At 41.9% G+C, this 16,823-nt stretch overlaps 1 protein-coding gene across 1 annotated transcript in view; it reads right to left on the reverse strand.

Annotated features, from left to right (window-relative positions):
- Positions 1–828: 828 nt before the first annotated feature.
- The window catches only part of LOC146521812 (glucosidase 2 subunit beta-like), a 164,808-nt gene continuing 148,813 nt past the window's right edge, over positions 829–16,823 (reverse strand). The window contains exons 14-15 of the mRNA XM_085141262.1: positions 5,035–5,134; positions 829–1,615 (exon numbers count right to left, since the gene is read on the reverse strand). Of these exons, the coding sequence (XP_084997388.1) occupies positions 1,478–1,615; positions 5,035–5,134 (238 nt within the window). The 3' untranslated portion in view covers positions 829–1,477. The remainder of the gene's footprint in view (positions 1,616–5,034; positions 5,135–16,823) is intronic.

Below are 16,823 nucleotides of genomic sequence, written 5' to 3' on the forward strand. Positions count from 1 at the left end.
AAAAAACGAAGTCAAAAGCTGTCAAGGACATAACAAAGCAACAGGTGGTGGTATAATCCTAACTGTGTAGAAATGTTGGCCAATCAGAAGTCTGATTGGCCAGACTTCTGATTGTCTGAAGTCTGGAAACAAAGATGGCGCAAAGAAGCAGTCTTTCTAAATGGAGGGGCAGTAACTGTGTGTGTATATGTAAGAGTGTAAAACTGCAGATAGTAAGATTAACAGCAACAGTGTTTTGTTCATATCCGCCAATGTAGAAATTCATCTCATGTACGCACAGTGTCATCATAAAAGGCGCACACCTTTGACGTAGCGTGACTAAATCTCAGTTTTCCTCGTCCACAAGTAAACACAAAAAACGAGTTTTCTAAAATCTCAATCCTGGCAGGAATTTATAACAATCTCGGTCTTCAGTGATCGAAAACGCCGTTTACGTGTGGACGAAAGGCCCAAATGCATAGAAACAGCTGTTTTCAAAAATACTTCCATACATGTGGACGTAGCCCAAGTTTCACTACCGCTTGGCAAGTAGTTGGTGAGTGTTTGTAAACAAGTTGGTGTCCACCAAAGCAAATGTGGAATACACAATCTTCTGTAAGTGATCAGTGGTTGCTCAGAGGTTGCCAACCAGTCTCTAGGCCTGTGTGACTGAAGCCTATAAGAGCTGGGTATTGTTGGTTTCAGGAGTAGTAAGATACATTTATTGGGAACTGTTTTCAGCTGTGGAACAACACACATTTGGTACTGAATTGTTACAGTAAAGGGATTATAAATTATAAAGTACATGTTTACTGCAATGAGGAAAAATGTCAACCAGTGCGACAACTCTTTTGTTTTGTAGTTTTCATAGAATCATTTAGCTTTATGCTAAACTGCACCAGGAAACGGCTGAACATGCAGCTCCTTCTGGGAAGATCATCTGATTTATTTATAAGTTTAATTTGCTCAACATAAGAAACATACAACATATCCTCAATGTTAAGGAAGGCTATTTTTTTATAAGGCAGTCATTATAATGAAGAGCAAGGACACAGTCCTTTTATTTGTGCATATTACTGAGCAGTTATTTAAAATGGCAATTCCATTAGCAGAAATGTGTTTAGACCCTACAATAGATTGGGTTTCACTTTCTCCCATTATTTACACAGTAATATTGCTTATTGCTGAGCAGTGAGTGCAAACACTTACAGGAAATACACAGTAATGTTGAACACGTTGCGTTAACTAAATCATTCAGTAAATGCTCTATTTAGATATTGAAGTGTAACAGCAAGAAAGCAGCACTGTAACAATGAATGGAAACTAAAGTGGCTACTGAAAACCAGACTCTGACCTTAGCCAGACTGCCTTGGAAGTATATATGTTCTGACAACACAGATGTCAGAGGGGACCCTCAGGACCCCAGCCTGTCACCGCGGGCCAGCAGAAGAGAGGAAGGGGTCCAAGTTATTCTGGGCTAGGCCAGTAAGGGAATGGGTCACAGTTCACTGTGTATACCCTGCTGCTTTAGCACCGGCTGACATGCCACAGGAGTCTGAAAGTCCATGATGTACTGGCATTTGCTGGGCTCTTTCACTGATCGCAAGGCTGTCTCCGTTCCGCATGTCAGTGTGACCTAGAAAAGCACAAAGAAAGAGAAGTTGAGGTTGAGAAGAGCCATTGTTAGCCTGAGTCCAGAGCCGTGGCAGTTTGATCGCACAAAGGGAGCTGATTAAAGTTGACCTGCCACTTGTTTTACAACCTCTCTTAAAGTTTTGCGAAGAAGTGGGGCTTGCTACAAATGACAAAATTATACAGAAGGAACCGCTAACTTGTTGTGACTTTGCGTGAAGCAAAGTGTTTCTGTGAGTAAGAGAGAGTGTGGATTTATGGGACACCGCCGCTGTCGTCCCCGCGAGCGAACAGGACAGGGGGAGGATGCGATTACTGCTGTCACGACTTTAATAGGTGACTTTGACGCCCCCTGCAAGAGAGAGGAGGGGAAAACAACTTCTTTTACTTGGGAGTGGTTTCCATGGCAACCCCTCTCATCATTCAGCACCCTGAACAGACAATCCCTTTGGCGAACAAAAGCACCTGAAGAGGCAGAGATGGGAACCTGGCAGGTATTGTTGTGCAGAAGTTTAGGCTAGTAGAAGTGGTGATTTGGCTTTGTCCCGTAGGGAGACTAAAATAGTCTTTTGTTATGTCACTTAGTATCTTGTTGCACTGAGATATTAAGTGGGTGTGCGCTGCTTAATGAGACAAAGTATTTTCTGTCACACTTGTCCATGAGTATTAGCTGTCTGATTTTAATTTGAAGGTGAAGGAGCGATAGCTCAGTCTTGGTGGCGATTTATCCTTTGACACACTACATGTAATAATGTAAGACAGCAGTAGTAGAAAACACATCTTACGAGGAAGTGTGGAAGAATTGGTTGATTAACAGACAGTTATGCAGCACTGTGGGAAATCCAGATCCATGGATTTTAGACTTTGGCCCATAAAAGCGACCACAGAGCAAGACAGATTCTGCATTAATTGTCTGGAAGCCCCTAAACCTTACATTTCACAGTAACGCCACAACACGTGATTAGTCACCAGGGCAGCTATAGCTTAGGACGTAGGTCATCAATCAAATGAAGGTTTGGTGGTTTGATCCCTCGCTGCTCCAGTCTGCATACCGCTGTATTCTTCATCATATGCTATGACTTGTTTTGGTCAGCTAGTTCTCCTCTGTGGGGATATGACCCTTGAATGTTTTACAGTTTTCTTCACTGAAAACTTTCCTCGGTGAATGTAAAGCTTACAGTTAGGGCCAGAACAGGTGACCCTGAACTATCCCTATGCTATGCTGCAGGTAGGCTGGTGGGGGCTGCTGATCATGCACTGAGCATTTCTTCTTCACTCCCCATATGTTTTTACATCACTGCTGCATCTCATTAAATGCTTTCTCTCTACCACAGCTTGTGTTTTACCCGGTCTCCCTGTGCTCTGACCCCTCAATTGAATGGGTTGCAGTTTCTAACAGAGATTAAATGTGTTATTCAGCCCTGAAAATGTCAGCGCTGTACTTACGAGTGCTCAAAAATGCTGAGAAAAATAAGTCAAATAAAAGCACTAAAATTTCATGCAGGGCCTGTAATCTGAAAAAGCTTCATAGTATGAAAGTTAAATTTTGCATACTCCCATTAAATATACTAAAAATATTATTCTGGAGGAAAAACACCTTCTGTGCTTTTTCTTTTTGATAAAATTCATAGTTAGAGCTGGATCAGGTGACCCTGAATCCTTACTGTAGTTTTGCTGCAATAAGCCTGGACTGCTAGAAACCTCCCATGATGCACTGGTTCTTCTTCAGTCACTGTGTTTAGACACCACTCTGGATTGAATCATTAGTGTTTATTAATCTCTGGCTTTTTCCTATAGTGTGTCTTTTGTCCTGGCTCCCTCTTCTCCTCCCCAACCAGTTGGGGCAGATAGCCGCCCCTCCCTGACCCTGGTTCTGCCAGAGGTCACGGGGGTCATGTGATTGTCAGGGTTTTTGTCTGTATTATTGTAGGGTCTTTGCCTTATAATATAAATCGCCTTAAGGTGACTGCTGTTGTGTTCTTGTTGGCTTAGGTTTTCTCTTCAAACTCTTAAAACAAGTGGTTTGGTCACCTGTTCAGGGGTTTTTTACCCATGTATTTAGCAACGCTGACCCACACTCAGAGTTCAGCAGTTCATTCTGTAAAAATCACAGTCAGTGCCGCAAAAAGCAGATCGCAAATGTAATAATCTGGAGTTATCCATGAATGAGTCAATGAAAGGAGCTGGTTTAGATCCGGTTGTGGTAGCTGTAGCTCGTGCTTAATGACCACAGACACAGAATTAATAACTGAAAGAGTTGAGTTCACCTTTCCCCACAGACAAACAAGATAAACTGTGCACCACTTGAATTTGGATTACCCCAATATCCACCAGCAAAACAATACATCACTGGCGCCTCTTCTCCAGCATACAAGATGGTACGCTGCAATGAAAGAGTGTGCTACCCAAAGCTGAGGTTCAGCCTTTCAAATATAATGAGCGTCTACTTCTGACAAGACTTTATTTATGCCGTCTGCGCAGAGTTAGGGGTCGTATCAAAGGACTTCAATTTAGTGTTTTCAAAGGGGGGCCTGGATGGTATGAGTACATCCATTTGCAAATGACATTTATTGGACTGATTTGAAGAGGGGGGCCAGGCACAGAAAATCAGATTAAATGTCCTTTATTTTTAACTGAGCAAATTTCTCACACACAAATGCAAACGGATGTCATAAAGACTGGCTGAGAGAGGGCGTGATGCTGGGAATATGTAGAAGAGGAGAATGCTGCAGAAGAATGCAAACGGAGCAGCAACATTAACCATGAAAACCAGTGCAGACTGACAAAGAGTGTGCGTGTCGGGGGGGTAAGTCACTTTCAATCACTTGGCTCTGGACATAACATATTTTTGCCAGGCTGCTGAGCACGCCATGAGGACTGATTGACTCGATCCTGATTGTTGAAATGCTCATGCCCGGGATGAGGCAGACCGGGACACAGATCTCATTTTATTTCCTGGTTAACAGGAGGAGCTCAGTTTGCCTGTTTCCTTTAGTTTTCTCTTAGTGCAGTGTCCATTTACCCCGCTCTGACTTGGCGTCGAGTCAAGTGTTCATCTTGTTGCTTTCCCTAGAACTACAATAAGATTTGCAGCCTTGCCTGCATGTGCAGGGTGGTAGCTCTGCTCCTGGTACCCTGCTTATAAAATGAGAGGAAACATTAGTGTAATTACTAAATTATTCTCCAACTGAATTCAAATAAAATAGGCTCTCTATCCCATCTTTTATTTTGGGTGGAGTTATAATGAGTTGTGCACAGCCTTCATCCTTCCATCTGCTTGTCTGACAGTCTGTCAGTGTGTGCATATACCATTTGTTCATTTGAATATCTGTTATTCATGTCTGCCTCTTGGTGCTCTCATTACTGTAAGAGGGTTTGGGCTGTAAAGGATGATTAAAGATATATACAGTTTGTTGTGCTTACTGTAGTACTGCGTGAACCTCCTTGCCAGCAGGGCTCTCCATTCTCATAGATCATCTGACTGTAGTGGTTCTTTGGCTTTCCTGTCCACATCCCCCACATCCTGAAAAATGTTTAAAAATGAAATGACATAAGACATAATATATGTTATTTTACTTAAAGGTACAGTGTGTAAAATTTCACCACTAGATGTCAGTGCATTGTCGATTGCATTCAACAGAGTTCTGTTTGCTAAGAGTTCTAACTAATTACTATTACTATCGTTACAACGCCGTTACCGTTACTAACTAGAAAATGCGGTGCAGTCGCGTTACTTTTCAACAAACAGACGGTTGAAGCTGTGTTCAGCTTACTGCATCTTATATCAGTCGCATGGAAGTAGCTGACTACGTAAGTAATCTGGACGCTACAGCTTTAAGCAGCTGCGTGCGCTCCCGCGGACGGTAATCATGATCACTTTTTGGTACAACACCTGGAGCTAAGGGGGCAAAACAATGACATGAGTGCTGCTGTTTGACTGAGGAACACTAAAGTAGTTGTGGTAAGCCAATCACATGACCACTTTAAGATGACAAAGCAACAAGGTGATATATACCAGTTTTTAAATTGTGTTGAGAGGCCACGTCGGGAGATTTGGCTGTTTAGGAAGAGGGGGAAGTTTTAGGGGTGACGGCGTGAGAGAGAGAGAGAGAGAGAGAGAAACAGCAGAAAAAGAGAGAGAGCGAGTGGACAGAAATATTTGGAGTGGCATCTTATTGAATGCAGAACAGCTGATTGTTATCTAAATAGTTTAAAATGGTTATTAAAAAAAGAGGGTAAAAGGTAAATGGCTGCAAATAACTTTGTTGTTTACAAAACTTGTGCATATGATTTTAAAATGGACTATTTATATTAGTTATAGTTATAAAATATGATTCAATAAACATGTTTGTGGTTGTTACAGTGAAAAATATAACTTTTTCTACTCAGGTTTTGTTTTTTTGTCTGATTTTAGATCAATTGTGTTAATACAGTACATCAAAATGAAAACATAACTGTAAATTCAGACACGCGAGGTTGTGCTGACAAGGATGATACCAAACAAGGCAAAGTAAATAGTTTTTAAAGTGTATAGGAATTTCTTTCACCTAGATATTAATGACATTATTTATTGTATTAACATGTCTGACACTCATACTGTAAGACAAATGGTAGGGGGTGTAGCAAGGATGTTGGGGGGGAAACAGGAACTCCGGAGGACCAGTCTTTTGTCTCTTCGAGGATTCTGGGAAGTAGCAAGGGAGTGTGAACCTTGAGGTGTGAAACAGCTGTGTACTGCCTTTTGTTCCCGGAGAAGGTATTTAACTGAGAGCCATGCTAGGCTCAGTGAGACTCTGCTGACCGTCTGTCCCGCGGCCATGGGGGCTCCACAAGCTTGTTTGTATGTTGTCTGTGTGTGCATGGATTAAAGAATGTTAGCTACCGCTCACCGCTCGTCTGCAGGCTTTATTTAAGTGGAAAACTTCCACAACAAAAGGTAAAATGTAGACGTCAAATCAAATGTAGTTAAAAATGGCCAATTATACCCTGGACCCCAGAGGGTTAAACTTTTTTTTAAAGTAATGCAATAGTTACTTTTCAAGTAATTAATTACTTTTAGAATCTTGTAACTCAGTTACTAACTCAGTTACTTTTTTGAAGAAGTAACTAGTAACTATAATTACCTTTTCAAAGTAACTTGCCCAACACTGCTCCCGAGTCCACAGCTTTGGCCACTGCTCATCAGTAGTGACTGTATTCCAATAATAAAGAGTCTGGATCCACCACAGAGTCTATTGCTTTCTAGGTAGGCTGTCAGTCCACTGTTTACCTCAGCTGCCTATGCCGGGTCAAAAACAGCCGTGTCTATAATGATTGATACGACTCGATGAGTCAGTGACGCTTACTTCTGTCTGATGATATTGATACTGAGTTCCTGAGGATATCGTGGGCTTTTCTGTCAGTAAGCGCTGCTGTTTTTGTTGCTGTTAGCTAGCGTCGCTGAAACAGTTTTTGAAATGGATCTAACATCTCAGTGAATGATGCTTGGTAAACTTAGCTGGCTGCTGTTTAGTCAGCTTGCTTTTCAGCTGTCCAGAGATGGGAGGGTGGCAGGTGTAATCTGAGGACAGTGACAATTTTGGTAATAAATAAGCTTTTTTTGTGTTAGAACTCGACTTCAGTTCAGGAGATGAGGCCTGAGGTGAAGAGGAAGAGGTGATGCCAGTGACCTTCTTCTTTTTTACTACTTTGGTGAAGCGGACCTCTTCTCCATAAAAATAAAACACAAGTAAGATTCCTCATATTTTGAGCATGAAGGTTCAGTGAATGTTCCTCCACTACAAGTGCACACCTTCGAGTTCCCCTCTGCATTTCCAATATTACATATTTGACCACCTCTAGCCACGTAGGTAAAACACAAATGGGTGGAAGGGCAATGTCCACCTCGGCCACTGTGTTCAAGATGACGGGGCAACATGACAGCGTCTTCAAAAGAGCGCCCACTTGTATGTATTTTTAATAGACGTTTTTGAGAACACATCAAGTAATTAAACACTAATCAATGTATATTTGAGTATAATATTATTTTTTTCTATTAAATAACCTAAAAAAACAACTTAATGCACCTTTACGTTTGTGCACGTGTGTGTGGAAATAAAGTTCCTATCTAATGGTCAAAAATGGTCTTTTAAGAGTTAACCAGGACCAACTCAGCCAAAAAAAAACCACAACTTTTTTCCTTTTTTGTGAACACCACGGAGTTGGCTTATTGAAAAACACTTTCTCTCAGCGAAAATAAAAAGCTGGCAAGATGGGCAGCCTGGCAGTGCCCTTGTTTGGTTCCTGGCACCGACAATCACGTCCCCTCTCCTGTTCAACAATGGAGGGGAAATATTAATTACCGTTTTGTCAGAATTAATACTGTGTGCAGGAGGGAAGGAGAAGAGGAAAACAGAGAAGCCTATCTCGAATGAGGCTGTGCCTGCCCAGTGCTAGCTAATTACATTCTCACCAAACATTTCAAGGGGAGTTATGAAAACCAAAGCAAACCAGGGTGCCAGTGGACTCCATCCAACACAGTAGTGACAGATGCCATTTCATTATGTTTTTACTGGCTAACTTCCTCTGATCTTTTGTTCAGCTCGAGCAGCTTCTTTGAGGTGGTGTCAACTGTAGCGGCGCTGGTGGTAAGCACTGATTTTTTTAAAAAGATTGTAATCCTGTTGAGGGGGTGGGGGGGAGTCTCGGTGCATGACTGACTGAAGATTTTATTGAAATATGTCTCGCTCTGATCTCTTGCCTTCTTGTTCCAGCTAGGAACTATTTTCCTGTCAAGACAAAGCACGAGTAATAGAATCAATCTTTGCCTCACTTTCCGGAAAACATACAGCAAATGGGGAAAAATAAACCTGCAGCCCCTCCCCCCTCTAATGGCTTGTTGGTCTTCTATTAATCAGCCAAGATAAAGAGCTGCAAAAAGCTATAAATTCAAAGTATTTTTTTAATTTGCCTAAGTGCATCTGTCACCAATCCTGTCACAAGGACCCAGCCCTTGATCAATGTGCTTGCACTGACCTTTACGCAGGGGATTAACATAGCAAGTGCTGCTCTGAGTATTGCGTTGAGTATTATGAAGGCTAATCTGCTTTATTTCATGACCTATTATGATATTTTTATTGGTGGTCCTAATTGATCTCAGTAGGATATTACGCTGACAGCTTGACATTGAGTAAAGTGCATTGCTCTTAAGCTCAACAACAACAAAAATTTGTTAGTTTTTTTCGTTTTTGACCCAAGTTATCATAAATCTTAAATGACACACATGAAATAATAATAATTGTTATTATAGTCATAATGAGAAGCTGTAAACAAATAAAGGACTCTCTATTCTGGGTGTTTAAGTTGTTTCCAAGAAACAAACCTTTGACCTTGACAAGAGAAAATATGGAGTCATCTGATTTCAAAAACACTCTCCTGCTCGTTCGGACACACGGCTGTCTTCAGGTCCCAGAGTGTGACTTTTCTGCTCTCCTTGATGCGCATGGCTTATTTAAGACGCCCGAACGGGTCAGTCGAAGGTGAATTGCTCACACAAGTGGGAGCCGGCTCGGGACCGAGCGCCTCGCTTTTTTCCTTCGAGCCTGTTTGATTGGGTTTTAGCACTCTGTTAGCATCAGGAGGCCCTCAAATGGATTGCTGTCAGGGCCGGCAGACATGCCAAGTAGAGAAAGCGACAGTGCTCCTGCTCTCGTTGCGAGTTGACCGGCGATCCCTTGCGCATCACTTCTGCGCCGGCTCATCCATCGCGACCCCCTCCAGCCCCCCAATCCCCCTAACACGCACACACAGCTCATTCCCTCGCCTCACCTTCGTTCACTTCCTTCCTTAATCTCCATTCTCACTCTGTCAGCTCTCTCGTGCCCCAGGAGGCGGCATAGGCCCCCGTCAATTAGGCTTGAGTTATTGCTGAGATATAGCCAACACAATCCAGTGTTCCAGTCGGGAGATGGAATCTTATTGACAGATCATTCCCCGTAATAATACCTACTCGCAGTCGGTATTGGCAGGCCGTTTTATAAAGCCATTCCACACTTATCAACAGACTAGTGCACTGCCAGGTGTTCACACCTGTGGAAAACTGCTTAATTTCAAGGCACCGGGGTGCATAAAATTTACTATATGTTACTCTGACCCCGTGACAGACAATATAGCTGAACCCAAATGTGCAAATTGACCCCTCTGGCTCAGTGACAACTTCATTTTCTCATCCAATTTGTCACAGTTTGGCTTTAAGCTGCAGCCATGACACAAATCATGCTCGCTCACACTTGTAGCAGCAGGGTCAGTCTCCTTAAATGATCTGCTTTACTATATGTATTTTCTTGTTGGCTGATCTACTGCACCTGTTTGAACAGAGCTACAGAGATTCCAAACATGACTATTTAAAAAAACAGCGACGAGAAACAAACAAAAAACCAGACGTCTTTTTCTGGTTTTAGAAGAATAGCATGGATGAACATATTCTGAGTATGTAAATAGATTAGCGCTGCCAGCGGAGGGTAGAAATCCATTTCCAACCACAGGAAACGAGGGTCCACAAACACAGACTTCCTTTTTAATGATTAATGATGGAAGATATTGAAGCCATGCTCTTTTTCAGGCTTAAAACGTCCACAATCTTATTTCCAGATATCTGCGTTACAAATACTTTCTTTGTCTGGCCTCTCTTAATGCTATAAAAGGCACCTTCCATCAAAGATAAACCTGTAATAGCAGCGTATCCGGCCAGCTAAAACTATTATCCATACATCTAGTTTGCATTGCTGGTGAGATGGTAGGCCTCGGAGAATCCAGACATGCCTCTTACCCGTGCACATTAGGGAACTAATTTCATTTAATTTGGTCTCCACTATGGTGTGATATCTATTGATATACTGAAAAGCAGGTGGAGTTGTGATTTCATTTAATCCAGTGCCCACAAACAGGCCTGCTGTGTGTGTTTATATGTATATATTAGAAATGATGGGGGTGGGACTACAATATGTCGTTGATTATCCAAACTGTCACTTCAGGAATTTGAAACAATACTTTATAGCTGTCAGAGCAGTTTTTTTTTTTTTTGTTTTAATATATATAATCTAATCCTCATGAAGAGTAATTAGCATTAAAAGAGCTGATTAGGGCCCTTTTCTTCTTCTGATAATGACTTGAGCTGATATAAGCTCCTCTTATTTCTCAAAAATGATGTGGTCGCCAGCGATTCTGTTTTAAACTTCATCGCAGTGCTAATCCGTATGCCTCGAGTGATAAATCCCGAAGATCCACGGCTAATCTCGCTCAACAATGACAGGAGAGTTACCCCCTCTGATACAGCCACAAATCAGCCTTTCAGAAGCAATTATCATTTTGGACAACTCTACTCTGGTGCTGAAACACCCTGCAGATACTGAGCGGGGGTAGAATCTGGGCCAGATGTGTATTTTTGCATGCCTTAATGGGCATGTCAGAGTGTATGTGAGACCCCAGGCCTTCACTGGAGAGGACCATCAGGAAAAGAAGACCATGGTGGCCTCTTTTAGAATGTTTCCTCAACTATTTTTGCCTACAGAGGTTTCTTTGCATCTATGTAGACATTAGAAAGCTGAAATCAGTGACACGAACCTATCATGCATTAAAACCAAACTACCTGCATAGAGTATATGCATTCATTAAACATGCTTCACAAACAGTTAAATGAAAAAGAAAGAAGTAACCCTCTTTCTGTATCGGGACATACGTGAAACTTTAATCATAACATGTTACATCATACTATGCTGAAGCAGTAGCAGAATAGAGCATTGCAACCCGTACTGAAGGCTGATTTTCAATGCTTGTTGAGAATTAAAAACCGAAGGTATCAGTGACCAGGCAAAACGGCACACATTGTTACATTCATTTCTAACCCGAAACACAGGTTAGACGTCTCTGAATCTGAATGTATGCTACATAGCCAACAAAATAATGACCAGCCTATTTGATTGGTGGGTGGGTCAAAAACAACACATTTTAGCAGGAACAAAATAGTATTTCTTAATTTGCCAGTATGAGAATGATCCCAGACACACTGCCAGTACAGTAAAAGCATACCTGGATAGAAAAGCACACAGTGGAACGCTATCAGTCTTGGATTGGCCTCCCCAGACCTTAACATTATTAAGGCAGTGTAGGATCATCTTGACAGAGAACAGAAAAAAAGGCAGAAACAACAACAAGAAGTTGTGTGAAGGTGTGGTCATACTAAATAGAGACTTTTAGAATTCTGTTTTTGTCTATCCATTCATCCATTCGCTTCCGCTTATCCTTTTCAGGGTTGCGAGGGGCGCTGGAGCCTATCCCAGCTGTCTTACGGCGAGAATCAGGGTACACTTGGACAGGTCGCAGGGCTAACATATAGACGGAGACAACCAATCGCACTCACATTCACTCCCCCATTCATACCTATGGGCAATTTAGTGTTTCCAATTAACCTAACCCCACTAAGCGCATGTCTTTGGACTGTGGGAGGAAGTACCCGGGGAGAACCCACACAGTCATACAAAGGACGCATGCTTATATACCATTGTTCATAACAGTTAAAGGGCACATAATGCAGGTTTTCAGCAAATGACTAAAACCAAATTCAACAGTCGGTTAAATCTCTCGTTAGACTCTTCAGTTTAGACTTTATTTTGTGGAAGTGGAAGTTCAATCACTTTTTTTCTCTTAAGACAAAATTAAACACGCTCTTCAATAAAAAACTCATACTTGTATTCTTCAAAATGCAATCCTCTTTTCTACAAATGGCTTTCATGTGAGCGCCGTGATTAAATATGATGAATTTCACTACGGACAGAACGAGAAAGTCTTGATTGAATCTGCAGTGTTTCAGAATGAAGAGTATTTAATGCCAACGTGCTTGAAGCCACAAATATTCGCGGCTATTTTAGGTTCTCACTGGGCTTAGTCGAGGTTAGTGAAAGATTGTAGTTCATTAAAAACAAAGTGAACACAAAGACACCCAAAAAAGGACGTGTTTACTCAAAGGACAAGCTACAAAAATGCAGCAGAGACATTAAACAATCAGGTAGCAATTACATCTCACTGCAAGCGTGTCTGGCAACAAGAAACAGTCGAATAAAAACACAACCGTCACGCCAATTTACCGACAGATAACCGGCTTCAGAGGCGACTCCCATCAGTTTCTGTTACAGAGAGCATCGACATCAACCCCGCTCCTTCAGAAGCGCTCTATTCATTTGCAGCCATGAAGCGACAGGAACTGTCACATCAGATATGCCAGCTCAGCGTCAAATTACTTATAAAAACTTCTTCAACAACTGGCTCCTTATACTGAATCCTCACCACCTGCAGTACTAATGAAATACAGTACCTATGTTAAGATGGTGTAATGTCTGCGCTTATTACTGTCACCTTCCCACTGTAGCATCCACTCATTAGCTGCCGCAGCAAATGAATTATACCTCACAGCTATGCTTTTTGCTGCTTTAACACGGGGTCTGGAGCAGCACGTTAGTCCCCTCACTATGCAGTTAATGCCGTAATCAATTACAGCATGAGAGGGGCCAGGGCACCGGCAGGTAGAGAGAGTAATTTGGACGCTGGTGGTTAATTTGGATTTTGCAAAACGGCGCCATAAAATGGAAAAGAGGGGGAAAAAAAGAAAAGGTTTCATCTCGTAGCAAAGCAGCAGAACCAGCAGCAGGCATTGCTATAACCTTTACTTCCTCATGTCAGGTCACCAATCAGAGAGCAGCCTTCTGAGATGAGCCCAAGCACTGTCATTACTGTGCCAGTCACTGACACTCCTCTCACCCTCCGACCACCCACGGTGCCCAGCACCTTAATAAATAATTCATAGGCAAAGGAACATGTGAAGGGCACATGCTCAGTCAGGGCTTTGCTTTCAATTTGTTTCATATGACTGATACACAAAGAAGACATGTTGCCTTTTTTCAAGCATATTTGGGATGCAAGTTTTCAGAACCGGACTGAGATGCATCGTTACGTGTAACAGCGAACAAACGAACTCACCTTCAGCACGTGGGCTACGTAAAGACACGCTTCTTTGTTCTGCCGCACACTTCTCCTAAGGTAGAGCGCGCTGACCCACGTCATTGCTGTAGAATTGCAAAACACAACAGGCGCAGCGAGTTGTGTTTTGCACTCGCCGCACAGACGGCACGCCGAGGCCATTTTATGCGCGGTTATGAAGCAGAGTCGTGGTGCATATTTCATCAACACCTCCTGACAGATATGAATCAGGGCTGATGTCAAACCCAAATCAGTATTCTGTTAACAGCTCACTTGTGCCTCATTAACGACTGGGCTAGATGTTGCCATGACTACCCAGCAGAAAGGCCATCGGGGGTTCACAGTGTCAGCTCCCCACTCCCCATCACTTTAACCCTCTCCTCAGACACACAAGAGTCATTACCCCTTGATAGCGCGTGGGCTGTTAAGTGCAGGGACCATATATCATAAAAACATTAGGAACAGATATATAGATTTATATATAGGTCTTTAATTTCTTATATCAGTGAGGGTGTTATATAAATGAATTTCTGTATCTGCCTGGCTGTCAGAGTGGGCTGCACTAGTGTACTATTGTATGATCCTGCGGGCTGCCATGTTTCCAGGTAAAGAGGGCCCCTCTCCTCACTAATGGTACTCCAGCGAATGACCTTGACAGCTTGAAAATGAGCACATTAAGTAGAACACTTAAATGTATAATTATGCACTTGTTCCAGTGGAACTGTCGCTGCTCTGTAGGTTAAATCATTATGGCTTAGATAAGATGAAACAAATAAATAATTAAAATAAATACTTTTTTTTTTTTTCATCCGCTCTCTCTCTCTCTCTCCCCCACAACTGCCTATCAAAACAATTAAGGGATTGGCTTTGATATGAACACATGAAAGGGAGCATCCCTGCACTCATTAAGTGAGCACATAAAAACATAGAAAAGCGGAGCAACAAACCGTCATTAGTCTTTTTGCCACGCGTGGAAATGCAGCGCGCTATTATGCATTAACACTGAACTCGCTTGCAACAAGAAACTTTGCAAATAATTTTAAAAAAGGGGAAATATTAGCTCTAGAAAAAGGTGAGAGTTCTTCAAAAGGATCGGCCTGCTATAAATATAACCCAGGTGCGATGTCGAGCGTACAGAGACATTGTAATGCCGCTAAGTTCTAACAATAAACAAGTTATATTTGCTCACATATAAGCGAACCACCTGCAGCAGCACGGTGGGTGTTGAAGGATTAAACACTATGCCATAACATTAGTCAGAAAATATCGTTTTATGCATAATGCCAATTCTATATCGAGCCAAGATTTAATAGGGAATCTGCGACTTGAACGAACCAAAGCGGCTGAAAGCAGCGGCGGCGTTTTTATAAGAGTTATTTGTGTTTATTAGTCTGTGGCGACAATGTGTGTTTGTGCTGTACAGATATCCTATTGATCTAGCCCACCCACTGCCTCCCAAAATTAAACTGTTGATGTAAGCAACACAATTTGTAACAATGCAAATTATACAAAATTTAATCTTGGGGAAAGTTTACACTGGGTTCAGTACTGCCAAAGGGCTGGAGCTGTGAAACTGCTGCATTTATAATAATGTTGATTCATTTTTGTTGTCCTCCATATATACATACAGAGAGAGAGAGAGAGAGAGAGAGAGAGAGAGTATGTCTAGGGGGAGGTTTAAAACCAAACTTTAATAAACTTCTCTGATTTGTGGCCTTTAACAAACACCATTTCCCATGAGACCTAGCCAGTTAAATGTCACCAGTTCAACAGAACAAGGACATGGGTGAGCTGAGGGGCCGTGGCAGTGGGAAAGAGAGTGAATATTGAGTGCGTTAAACATATAAACAACATCTTAAACCCATTAACGTCAAGTGTATCATATTTGGTAGATGAGTTTTGGTGAGCGTTGAGACCTCTACATCATCAGTGTGATTTTTTTACCCCCACATAAAATGTAAATAAGGAGTACAATAAAGCAGTAAATGTAGTAGAAATTTTTTTTTTAAATACACATTTTCAGTTGGTTGAATAAAGACAAGTTTAAAAAAATAGACTTTTCTGGCTAATATTTCATGGTTCTGGCTTTGCGTGGCCATGAGGATGTGTGTGGTTATTATAGATGTGGAGGATGTAGGTTAAGTCTATGTGCATGCTGCTCCACTGCAGCCTTTTTGTTGGAGGTAACGTTAAAAATTCAACTAGAGTCACTAAAATTCTGAATCCTAACATTTCTCACGAACACGTTACACAGATTTGTGAAATCTTTAAAAAAAAAAAAAAAAACTTTCCAAAAAAATCAGCTAATAGCTGACACATTATTAGATCATATTTTCATTTGTAGCCACCAATCCAAGTAAGGTTATTTCGTCGGGAGACGACGATGTGCATCGCTCCTGTCTCGGGTCGATATTCAGTTGCTTTGTGCTCATTTGTAATCTGCTAGTGCTCAAGTGGTTTTACAGTAATAATCTTAAAACTCCCTCATGATTGCCGTGCAATGAAATGGCCACCTATCGAGATAATTAGCGACGGTGCTTTTCTCCTGTTTATGCGTGTGCAGCGCCGCAGAAAACTGCGAGTGAATAGTAACCAATCTAAAAATGAGAACGGAGCGATATGTTTTCCATCAGGACCTCATTCCTTTTTAATGCTTCTAAAAAGACGTGGCGCTTTTCAGCTGTATTCATGAGGAACTGACTCTTATCGATCCACTGAGCATATTTCATATTACTATGGTCATATGAAAAGAGTGGCCTCTCCTTTCTTAGCTTTGTGCTAATAAATTTGCTCAAACTAGTGCCTGAAGGCATTTGAATAGCTGCATTTTTAAAAAAAATTTATTTGTCAGTATCTGGGAAAATTTTCCTCCATAACGTTCTGGTGATCTTTTGTGTGGTCATGTGGTCAACATGGGGTCACGTAAGTGAGCTTAGCCACAGGTGTGAGAAAACGCTAGCCCGAGAAAACGCCACTCTGGAAGCGGCATACGTACGTCTGCCGCATACCGGCACAAACAGCCGCCCTATTTGTATTTTTCACGGTGGCCAGCACATCCCACTCTCTCTGGGGTTGCTCTGCGCTGTCATTTCAACTGCCTGGCTCCTTCGCAGTGGGCATACACAGTCATTCACTGTGGTTTCAATGTTGCTAGGCTACCTCACTTCTCCACTGTTTTCTGTTTGAAAATCTACTGTTCAATA

The sequence above is a fragment of the Neolamprologus multifasciatus genome, chromosome 3 (assembly GCF_963576455.1).
Source record: "Neolamprologus multifasciatus chromosome 3, fNeoMul1.2, whole genome shotgun sequence".
Lineage (NCBI taxonomy): Eukaryota > Metazoa > Chordata > Actinopteri > Cichliformes > Cichlidae > Neolamprologus > Neolamprologus multifasciatus.